Raw genomic sequence first — 11523 nt, 5'->3', positions numbered from 1 at the left:
TGAGCATAAGTGTATAACTTGATAAGATAACGAATTGTGGCTTTCCATATAATTCATATTCGAAGATAAACAAGATCAGTCTCTGCTGCTCAGAGTTAGCGACAAGAGATTTCAACTTTACGTGTGTGCATTGTTCCTCGTGTAGTCAGCACAGACTTACATTTCGGTTAGTTTTTCTCTACTTACTCAACAATTACTTACAATGGAATGAGTATGTAGCATGTCGTAATATAAATATTTAAGTAATTTCAAATTATCACTTGGCAACAGACAATGAAAATATTCCTCGATAATTTCAGAAATAAAAATCCTGTTTATTTTAATTGAAATCTTTTAAAATTGACGTCGTTAGTTTTGTGAATGAAATTTCCAGAATTTATGAAGCTGCAAGGCTGAAAATTCCAAAAATTCCAAAAATTAGATATTTCTTTAAATTTCCTAAAGGATATAAGTTTTATTGACAAAAAATTCGTTGAATGTTGGTCAACTATGACTTTTATTAATAACGTTGACATTTCGAACTGTGGCTGCTAAGATGTTAATGTAACACCATTTTGGGTGGAAGTTACATCTTTGCAGGCACAGGTCATCAAAAAATCTTGACGATAGTCGGCTGGGCCCGGCTGAAACGTCAACATTATTAATAAAAGTCATGGTTGATTAACATTTGACGATTTTTTTCTCAACCATCAATTCTGGTCAAGAATACTATCTTTAGATATATATTTTAGGAATACTGTAATTGAAATTTATAAAGAAATGGATAGAATTGATTGAGATTTAAAAACAGAATAGGAAAGCGATATTCAAGAGTAAAGGGGTCCGACAACTATAGTTCAGTATTTGTCTTTGCCAGTTGCAATGTATCGTTTTGTGTATTTGTGATATCGGCTTGTATCGTTCCAAGTGCAGTGGTCATGGTATTGTATAATAATCATGAATAATAGAGGAAACACGAAATCGGAGATAAAACAATAACAGCTGATAGGAATTGAAGGGAATTTGGTTCACCTAATCAAGACCAAATAAGAAGAATAATCTGCCAAGCATTGGCAGGAAAAGTAATATAACGATGAATCCAAGTGTCGGTTATGGGTTGGTGAACTTCATTCACGGTTTTGCAATGTCGAGCCAATATGTAAAATATAAAAAGTCTGAAAGTGTAAAGTGGATTTTCACGATAATTCTTGACGGAAATTTGGATTTAAAAAATATTTCAAATTTGAACTTGAGTATGTTATAGTTGTATAACATGTAAACTCTTGTATGATTACTGTTGGTCAAATTTAGCCAAAGGCAGACACAATAGGCCATTTTTTTTTCCTCACATAAGAAATTTTGTATTGAGTTTTCATATTCTCATGAAAACAAAATATTTAAAAAAGAAAGTAAAATTAAAGCATCGCATATGTGTCTTATGTGTTAAATCAAGTAGTATCTTAAAGAATTTCTTTGCATGCTATAGTTATAATTTTTTTTTAACAAAAACTCATATGGCTTTCAAGGAAAGATATATTTAGATTTTTCAAGGGGCAATAGGTTGTCTGTTATCGTCATTATTATGTACAACTGATAGTAGATGAACTGCCAAGCAGATTAAGTTGAATACTATTAAATATTTGTATTGTATGAATATTATATAATGGATATTACGTCGAATTTTGTTGAATATTTTTTGTTATTACAGATAATGACGACCCTGGATTCGAGCAAGCTGCCGATAGTGCGGAGAGCACTGCATATTCCACCCTTAGAAGAAATAAGAGACAGTAATGGATTGAAAAAATAATTCAATAATGATCAGCGAAGTGGTATAATAGGGTGGTCCTTATTTAGGGATGCGAAAAATTTTCATTGCGACACCCACCAGATCTGTTCCAAATGATTAAAAAAAAATCTGTGTAAAGTTTCAAGTCTCTACGTCAACTGGAACACGTCCTGCTAGTCTTTGTAAGTGTTAAATGTAAAATACATTTAGTTTTTATAACCAGTTATTTTGTTGTGTATGACTTTGGTATAAATTGAGTTACTGATTTGAAAGTTGGCAGAGTTTTTACTTATAATGATAGGAACAAACTCTGAAAATTTCAAAATTTTATCATTATTTTTCCCTTATATATAAGCCTAATAACAGTAATACTATTAAGCTTACATATAAAAAGAAATATATTATAAAATGATGATGAAATATTTAAATTTTCACAGTTTGTTTCTTTTATTATAAGCAATAACTCTACCAAGTTACTGGTTATAAAAACTTGATGTATTTTACATTTAAAACTATCAGACCTTAGCGGCATGTGTTCCAATTGACGTAGAGTTTTTTTAATGATTTGGAACAGATCTGGGGACGTCCCAATGAAAACTTTTCCGACCCCCAAATAAGGACCACCGTAATGATTAATAATATTTATTCATCTTTTATAGTCCTGAGGGAAGCGTTACCTGCAAACTTTGCAGAAGTGACAGTTGATGTAGTCGATTGTCCCGACCTCACTCAGCAGCCATTTACTCTCGCTGAAGCAGGTAATAGATACTAAACTTGAAATATATTGTCATCATTTCCCAAAGCAACAAATTCTACCAACTATTTTCTACAATTTTTTTGTAAAATTATTATACTACAGTTCAATTTGCGCACCCTGTTATCTGAGATATTAAAACATTTTTTGTACGGAAAGGTCTTGGTGGTGGTACGAAACTTCTTGAAATCGGTGGCCCTCCATACCTGTTACCTCTTGTCAACAGAGACAAGGTATATGATGTAAAATCCATATGTCAGAATGTAAATCACAATGGCAAAGCTTTCGTCGTTGGTGCTGGAGCTGGTCCATGGCCACTTGTGAACACAAATTGCGAGGTAATTCAGCAAGTGTTTGCATATGTATACCGAAACACCTTGTCGATAATTATCAATCCATAATTCAATTTTTTAACTAAGACTTACTATTCTTACAGTTGATAATGAACGTGTCAATATCTCCAGCAGAGAGTTCAACAAAGAATGCTACTCACATTTGTATGGTTGACAAAGATAATGGAAAATGTATCGACCAGACCTTATCTTCTAGTGAAACACGTTTTGCTCTACTTGCCAATCTGTTTGTAAGTGAGGGCAAACCTGGCAAGGTGATAAAGGTCCATGCCAAGAAACGGACTGGTAGTAATGATTTCATTGCCAGCATTCGTAAGGCTTTAGCTGCTCGTTATACCAACCAACTTGTTGGTAAGTTTATGATGAAAAAACAATGTGTTATTTCCTACCATCTATCTATATATGTCTTTGATACTTTCATTAACTTAGTAATTCATCGTCTTAGGTTTGGGTGGAACCTTCCTTCTCAAAGAGGGTAAAGCCAATCAGCACATTATGCCAGATTTTTCCAAGGTGCCACTGACAAGCGATGATGACTTGAACAAATGGCTACGCTTTTATGAAATGTCTGCACCCCTGGTAGCTGTTGGTACTCTCGTTACAGCTGAAACAGTAAGTTAATCGTATTAAATTTTTTCGTTACATCGACTCGAATATGACGATTAAAACAAATATTGATGTATTATTTACATGGAAAGATAATTTTTGAGTGCTAAATGTAAATGGTATTTTAGTTCCGCTGGAATCATGAATCAGAGATTTCCTGATAATTATTATTACAGGATTTGGACCTGCGAGTTCAACATTTCCATAGCTTCTCTCATCATGGTGAAGGAGGACATTACCACTACGACACAACTCCAGACACTGTTGAGTATTTGGGCTACTTTAATGTTGGTGAGGCAGTTTACAGAATAGACAAACCGCCCATGGCTCAAGCATTTGGAAAGGATTAGTTGCAACAGAGTAACGTCTATAAAATTTACAGAATTTCGATATTATAGTTTTATACAATGTTATGGAATATTTTTCATGCATATATTTTTTCTATGAATAAAGTCTATTCACATTCTATGACTGAAACATTAATATCTCTGATTAATAAATGTTCCTCAATCAATTTCGATATTTAATTTGGTTTTATGCAGTTTATGGAAAAACGACTAGTTTAACACGTTATAAAATGACTTTAATATAAAATGAAACTATTTATAGCGCTACTCGAAGCCAAACATCAGTAGAAAACTCGGCACTGAGAAAAATTTGATTTTCTAGTTACTAGAAAATTCTAGTAAAATGAGTAACGTTATTCAAAAACGGTTTAGATATCGATCGAATTGCAAAAAAAAAATAGTAGTAGTAATTTAGTTGGTTTTTTATAGAAAAATTTGTGAGTAATTAAAACTTTAATTTAAACAAGACTAAATAAATAATGAATCTTAGTGATTATTAATAAGCTTGATTTTATATTGCATTTAATTAGCTACCTTATTATTTTTTGAAAGTGTCAGAAATTTCTTGAAAATTCCAGAATTCCCAGGAATTCCTAGTGGAGAATTCTCGAGTCCCGAGAAAAAAAGTATGTCATCATTTTTGTTATTTTAACAACTTAGAATAACGCATGTCAAGGTTCCTGTTTAATTTTTTGTGAAATCCTGTTATTTCTGGGACGCAGTAAGAATATACTTTAGCTTAATAAATAATTTGCTTGCTAATGCACAAGTTTACCGGGCCCAACTCGACCTATTCTTTCAGTGTAGATATCCCTGACATTCATCACTAGTTGTTACGAAGCCAAAGAAAAAGGGAAAATAAAAACTAATCAAAATTGTATTGAGAAGTACTAAAAAGAGTTATTGGAATGTAACAAAGCGAATACCTTTGGCAATTCGAAATTGCGTGTATATACCTTGTTTTCTGTCCCGACTGTATAGTTATTTCAGGTAATTAGGATTCAGTATGACTAATTAAAAAGTAGCACACAGGAAGATTAGTATGGACATAATTCAAAATTTTCAATTGATGCAATTAATACTGTAAATGGTGTTGCAAAATACCGTGTACTTTATGGTACTAAATGGGTGAATTATATACGATCGATATTATTAATTCGTCAAAATAATATAAACCAGCTTTAAAACCCTAGCTCGCTAAAGCTCGCTCGGGGTCGGATGCCTAGCGTAGCTGGTTTTTGTGCTCGTTTGGATAAAGCCTTACTGTCATTAGTTTAGCGTACCTGCATTCGTAGAACGTTAAAAACATAACTCACTACCTGATAATTCTGCTTGTATGTATCGTAATATACTGTTACAAAGAGTGAAATCACCCGTTTTACCTCCCTTTCAATTGATCTAGTAGTCATCACAGATAAAAGAAATGTAAGACTTCACATGTCATAAAATGAATAAGGTTGCTGCGTCAACCGATAATATCATAAAAACAGTCTTGTTTCGGACGTTAAACTGAAAACACTTACTTGCCATTAAAGCAGTTTCTCAATATTTAATTTCCGCCTTTCATTGGTTTGCTAATTAAGCTCACGAACCCGTATTTATTTTGTGACGTTCGCCAAAACGTTACAATACATATACAATAATTTACATGGTGAAACTCGACGTTCAGTCGATCACGTTGTTAGTAGATATTGATTGTACAGCAACAATTTCAACAAAACGTAACTACGGTGTGCCACTCGCGGAGGTCGAAATCCACAAGGTAAAAGACCTGGACAGCCAGAACTACGGAGCGCTTTTCCTGGATGTCAAAATCCACCAGGTGGAGGACCTGGACAGCCAGAACTACGGAAAATTAGTCCGAAGGTCAAAAGTCACCAAGTCAAGGACCTGGACAGCCAAAACTACGGAGCGCTTGTCCCTGAAGTCGAGTTTCACCAGGTAGCGTACCCGGAGTCCACAAACCACGGAGCGCTAGTCCTGGAAGTCGATTTTCACCAGATAGCGGGCTTGGAGCGCAGAAACTACGGAGCGCTTGTCCCTGAAGTCGAGTTGCTCCAGGAACTGAACCCGGAACGCAGGATCCAGGAGGAAGAGAACCCGGTACACGAAATTTACGGAGCACAATTCTCATCCGTCCGCTCTACGGCGCGGTTGTTTCCAGACTGAGGAATTTGGCTAGCTGATTACTGTAGATCGATGACGTCAAGAGAAAAAAAATTTTGAGTGACGTCACTTTCCGAACAGTCAAACATCCGACATCCAAACTGTAGTTTCGCACTTTAATACTATGCATGATGTATGGTGTATGATGATGTATGATGAATGACGTATGATGATATGATATGATGTATAATGGTTTTAGTTGTTACATTTCAGACAAGAAATACGCACTTTATCTTTCCTGCCGATACCAGACTCAAGCGGGTATATACAGGTAATGATAAAGCCAATTTCAAATACTGCTGTAATGGATTTGACCATGTCCAATTAAATGAAGATGTCAGCTAGAATATAATGTCCGAAACAAGTCCCGTTCTTGCACAAAGTTTGACGTGAGACTTTGCGCAACGCGACCGATTCAAATAGGCAACAGTGAGATGGCTGGAAATGTTGTATAGGCATTGAAGCGGAAGTTGATAAAAGTAAGGCTAGAGTACTTCAATTTTGAGGCTCCGCCTTCTCTGGATCCAGAATTGGCTGTAAACGATCAGGCTGAGCTACTGCCCTATAACAAGAAATGGGAATTTTCACGCAATCTATTGAAACTTGGTACAGTAGTATTAGTCCGTTTCGACGACTCCTGTTCAGACGGTTTCCATTCGGATTTCGACAATGGGATGAGCTATAAATGAGCATATTGGAACGGTCGCTGAAGCTTTTGAACCGAGTATTTTACCGAAAGATTTGTTGTATTTGACCCACACAACAATGCCAAATATATTGCAGCGGGCAAGAAATCATCCTGTTCAGTCGATTACACTTTTAGTCAGCTTTTAGTATAAAGATCGGCAAACCGATCGTTACCGTAAAATAGTCAGTTTTTCCGTCTTACCGCTCGCAGCGATCCCATTAGCAAATTATAGTTCTCAACTGTCTAAAAAAAATCGTGTAATAAATTCCTTTCACCAACTTTTATTTTATGGTAGTATAGATTGTGAAAAGAAATGTCAACTTCCTGCGATGAAAATGTGTGTGCGAGGTAATGCAAGGCTGTGCGCAAAAATTCCGACATCTCTGCATCAACGATCTATTTGAGGAAATTGCTGTATTCCTCTCTAATTTTTCAGAATAATGCGCCGTTGTTGAAAATTTGAGCTCACGTAGCTTTCGAAAACGCTATTAAAAAAAATACCGGATTCAGTGAAATTCCACTGCGACAATCTCTCTCATCCTCCATAAGATACTTCAGACAGTTAAGAACGAATTTCGTAGTAGTTCTGTAGAATTCGTTTCCCATTCTCAACAAGCGCAGAGACTCGTTGAGAAATATGAACAAATTAAGATGAATTATTAGAATTCTTAGATTTTAGTAATTTTCCCAAACTTATTGGGCTTTTATTTTGCATATTAATGAATATTTTTTGTATATTATCGTACTTTTCGGTAGATTATCAGGATTTTTTTTATGGATAATTGTAGAATGGATCGCATTTTGCAGCATTGTTTTTCTCATATGAAATGATCAAACAGATATAATTTGTTATGTAATATCTTAGAATTCCTGATTTAGAGAAATTGACAATTAATATTAGTTTTTTACAAGACTCAGATCTTGAGACAAGGTGCGTGAACAAATACATACCAGATTCTCTACAACCGTCTCCATCATAATTAAAAGACGAGAAGAGTCTTCAAATGTAGACTTCGCATTTCGCTAGGTACTTACCTTGTCTACCATAAGTTTTCCTTGTGAAAAAAGTGCGCCATCTAGCAGTGGTTCTTTCTTAAGAATTCGTATTATTCTATCTAGTCATTTCTGACTAACAATAAGTCCAGTTACATATAAAAATCGAATGAATATCTAGCATCGACTCAGATTTTTTCATAATTTCGATTTCCATAGAACAATCTAAGATCGCTGAGTTCTTTAATTCTCGACCATTTCTGATTATGTCGAGTTCGAGAAGTAATTATATTCGTAAAATTCTTTCAATGCGATCTCAGGAGACCTCTACATCGAACAGAATGGACTGCAAAACATTAGAATTATAGTTTGAACAAACACTAGATGGCTCGTGTTATTCGAATGTGCTCGGATTCATTACTATTGCATTCATAAGGATCTTATTTTATTCGTGGTAACGATCATCCTTCATAGATCCAGGGAAACTAAATACAAACCAAGGAACTCAATTCTTAACACTGATTATTATCGAACCGTCGAATGTATGATTTATTCACAATCAAACGATGAATTCCGTGCATCCACCCGGGACTTGTTTATTATACAGTCTTCAGTACTCCTCAATCCTTCATAATCCGCTCAACATGCAAAGCTTTGTATTTGCAGTTGTATCAGACGTAACAGATGTGTGACAGTCAGTATTCGATTGGAAGTCGTTTGTAAAACGTAATTGATATATTGCTAGTCAATCGTTTTTATTATATCACAAAATGAAGTTCAATATTGACGCTACCTCATCTTACAATAGCATTCACCCAGCATATTTATATACTGAACGCTTCAACAACAATGTGGAAACCTATCACGAGGGAACTAATTGGTTTGGTATATTTTTGGCATTCTTGTCTGGGACATTTTTCACCATTAGCTCGGCTCTGGTTAAGGCGATAAAAACTGTCGATCCAATGATTTTGCTAGCCATAAGAGCAGTTCTGCAAATCACAGCTATGGTTGCTGTCGCTTGCTACCACTCAAAAAATTTATTCGGACCGAGAGGGCAGAGACTGCTGGTTCAATTTCAGGTAAGATTACTATCTAGACTTCATTAAATTTAATACATCGATCGTTACATTTCAAATTGAATATTATACTGCGCAGAATACGGTGTTCGTTCATAAATTAGATGGAAAAGACATTTCATTTTCGTTTCAATGACATGTTTCTTAATCAGAATATATTCTACATTCATGTTTTAGGGCCTGATCGGTGGCCTTACCTTAGCACTGCTCTATTACAGCTTCAGAAAACTTCCCCTTGGAGATGCAACGACCATAATATTCAGTTCGCCTGTGATCGTCATTGCGCTCTCGTTTATTTTCCTAAAAGAACCCTGTGGCCTATTACGCGTTGTCGTCATCTGCGCCTTAATGCTGGGTGTCATTTTAGTTGCAAAACCACCATTTCTATTTCAGGTATGTACACTGTAACCCATTGAAAATTATTATTACTGTGAAAATCATAGATCTACTTGTGTTGGAAGTAAGTATATCAAGTTACATGACCACGATTTTTTTTTCATCCCATAGAAGAAGAATAATATTACGAATATCTGTACAGTGAATGCAACTATATTTTTTAGATGCATCGAACGGTACCTTATGACGTCATGGGCTACGTTTACGCAATCCTAGCAACGTTATTTACAGCATTGAACATAGTTGTAATGAGAAAGTGCATGGATGTACACTACTGTGTTATAGTATTTACGTTATCGGTGTGGTCTCTTTTAACAGCAATATTTTTTTTCCTTGTAATGTCTGAGAATCACAAGTACAAAATTGATCTCCCTCACGACTGGTGGGAGTGGGGTCAAATTACCATTGTAGCAATTTCAGGACTCTCTGGCCAGGTATTAGTTGCCAAAGCATTGAAACTTGAAGGAGCAGGAAAGGTTTCCGTCACCAGATCCTTGGACATAATCCTAGCTTATTTTGTTCAGGTCTACTTCTTCGGTGAAATGCCTACTTCGACCAGTATCGTTGGAGCACTTCTAGTCCTTTTATCTGTAATCTGTATGGGATTTGAGAAAGAAATATACGGTGTATGCGACATCATTCCATGAAAGAAGTCATTTCCAATGTTTTTAACAATATTGTTTTTTTGCTTTGTTCATTCTACACGTGGCAGTATGAATAGTGTATTTGCCTGACTCATGATATTGCATCAGATGATCCATTGTGCGACTCATTTACTAAGAATTTGCAAAATTCCAAATGTTGTGAATTAAATTTAACCGTAATAGATTCAGTACACAATATAAATATTAAATTAAGTTTAGTTGGGTCGGAACTTGAGCAGGCTCAGGTAGTAACGTTTCCCTTTATAAAATATGTATCTGTTAATGATTTATTCAAATAAAAATACAATTACGACTAACGTTAAATTGCACCACCTTACTAAACCCAAGATATAACAATATTTACAATTTTTTGGTGACAGCAATCCCACGTATATTTATAAATATTTCTGTTATGAAATTTTATAATTAAATTTAAATTAAACAATTTTTTCCAAGACCAAGACGTGACGACAATTCGTACCGCGATTACTGGTAAACTGATTCGCTTAGTTTCTATTACTAATTTGTAAATAATAAATAAGAACGTTCTCGAAACTACGACTTTTCATTGATTTTAAACCGTGCAGATGGCTTATTTATATACCTACGTAAGGTGTACTGTAAATCATTTAACCCTTAACCTTAAAAAATTGAAGAAAATAAGTACAGAACTATGTTTGAATGATACTGTATCAATCGAAGTATATCTATGTGCAATTACAAAAACTTTCCATTCAATTTCTTTACGATTTAATTATTGACGCAATTTATAAAGTAGTAATAAACTGATCTTAAAGCTGTTTGAATAACGCTATGAACTAAACAAGATCGTAATAATTAAATTGTGAATAAAAATATTTAACTCTGTATTCGCACGAACCGTGCTCGAGGTTATTATTGGTTGCAAACTAAAGAGAAAGAAAAATTGAGATAATCTAAAAAGGTAACTGGTACATTTTGTACGATAGGTACTGTCAATGCCATATTAATTTATAATTCTCCTACAGCCAATAGGCAATATTAAAAGATTGGTTAGTGCAGTTGCAGACCATGCAATTCACTTCAAGATATTATTATGCATTGTACCAGCTATGAAGAATCCGTTTATAAAGTAAGAAAGTGTCAGTTACGTAGGTAATTTTATTTACAGGGTTCCGTATTTTTTACTGACGTCTGTGTCATTATAAAATATTTCTGTAGATCGTGTAGAATATAAAATGACGACCCAAATCATTTTTAAATAGGTGATGAATTTTCCGAATTCCATTTATCAGAAATGTTAGAGGCAATTTAAAAATTTTTTAATGAATTTTTAATGAAGACTTCCGTATGGGTCTTCTTTTTGAATGTTTTCTTTGTAGTTGAAAAATAAAAATAATGATTAACATATTGATAAAATGGAGGGTCTGAAGTGTTTAATTTGCGAATTCTCAATTTTACAAAGACAGCAAGTGCAGCTTTTATTATTATGAGGAATCAAAATGAATTTCATAAAGTTAAGGTGCACTTTGCTCTGTTTCCTTACACTTTCGTTTATCTAAATTTGAAATCAATGTAATCAAGTTAATAGGTATATGTCGCGATTCATTAGCTTCATATTTAATTAACTCCTTAGAATGAGAAGATTTTATTGACTGATGAAATTATGCATAGATGAGCCGTTTTCACTCCCAGATCTTGAAATATTTCTGTCGATTGAAACAAAAATAAGGTTGTTCAGAATGAGTGT

The 11523-nt window shown here is 34.4% G+C and overlaps 2 protein-coding genes across 3 annotated transcripts; both read left to right on the top strand.

Annotated features, from left to right (window-relative positions):
* The first annotated feature begins 27 nt into the window (after positions 1-27).
* Positions 28-3958, top strand: LOC124304794 (ester hydrolase C11orf54 homolog). The gene is made up of 7 exons (XM_046763456.1): positions 28-166; positions 1688-1769; positions 2428-2526; positions 2682-2860; positions 2959-3226; positions 3321-3487; positions 3658-3958. The coding sequence occupies exons 2-7, from the start codon at positions 1691-1693 to the stop codon at positions 3829-3831; spliced, it is 966 nt and encodes a 321-aa protein (XP_046619412.1). The 5' UTR covers positions 28-166; positions 1688-1690; the 3' UTR covers positions 3832-3958.
* A 4434-nt stretch (positions 3959-8392) lies between these two features.
* Positions 8393-10130, top strand: LOC124304792 (solute carrier family 35 member G1-like). 2 transcript variants are annotated; one of them, XM_046763452.1, is made up of 4 exons: positions 8393-8757; positions 8932-9147; positions 9315-9584; positions 9675-10130. In XM_046763452.1, the coding sequence occupies exons 1-4, from the start codon at positions 8446-8448 to the stop codon at positions 9795-9797; spliced, it is 921 nt and encodes a 306-aa protein (XP_046619408.1). In that variant the 5' UTR covers positions 8393-8445; the 3' UTR covers positions 9798-10130. The 2 variants fall into 2 exon arrangements, with proteins under 2 accessions (XP_046619408.1, XP_046619407.1); XM_046763451.1 differs by having other exon boundaries at positions 9315-10130.
* Positions 10131-11523: the final 1393 nt, after the last annotated feature.

This window comes from Neodiprion virginianus, chromosome 5, assembly GCF_021901495.1.
Source record: "Neodiprion virginianus isolate iyNeoVirg1 chromosome 5, iyNeoVirg1.1, whole genome shotgun sequence".
Lineage (NCBI taxonomy): Eukaryota > Metazoa > Arthropoda > Insecta > Hymenoptera > Diprionidae > Neodiprion > Neodiprion virginianus.
The sequence above is the reverse complement of the archived record's forward strand: the minus strand, read 5'-3'. Positions and strand labels throughout refer to the sequence as shown.

Coding starts and splice junctions, on each gene's coding strand:
- LOC124304794 (XM_046763456.1), top strand. CDS start 1,691: ATGACGACCCTGGATTCGAGCAAGCTGCCGATAGTGCGGAGAGCACTG. Junction 2,861..2,958: donor TTGTGAACACAAATTGCGAG/GTAATTCAGCAA, acceptor CTATTCTTACAG/TTGATAATGAACGTGTCAAT. Junction 3,488..3,657: donor CTCTCGTTACAGCTGAAACA/GTAAGTTAATCG, acceptor TTATTATTACAG/GATTTGGACCTGCGAGTTCA.
- LOC124304792 (XM_046763451.1), top strand. CDS start 8,446: ATGAAGTTCAATATTGACGCTACCTCATCTTACAATAGCATTCACCCA. Junction 8,758..8,931: donor GACTGCTGGTTCAATTTCAG/GTAAGATTACTA, acceptor TTCATGTTTTAG/GGCCTGATCGGTGGCCTTAC. Junction 9,148..9,314: donor AACCACCATTTCTATTTCAG/GTATGTACACTG, acceptor TATATTTTTTAG/ATGCATCGAACGGTACCTTA.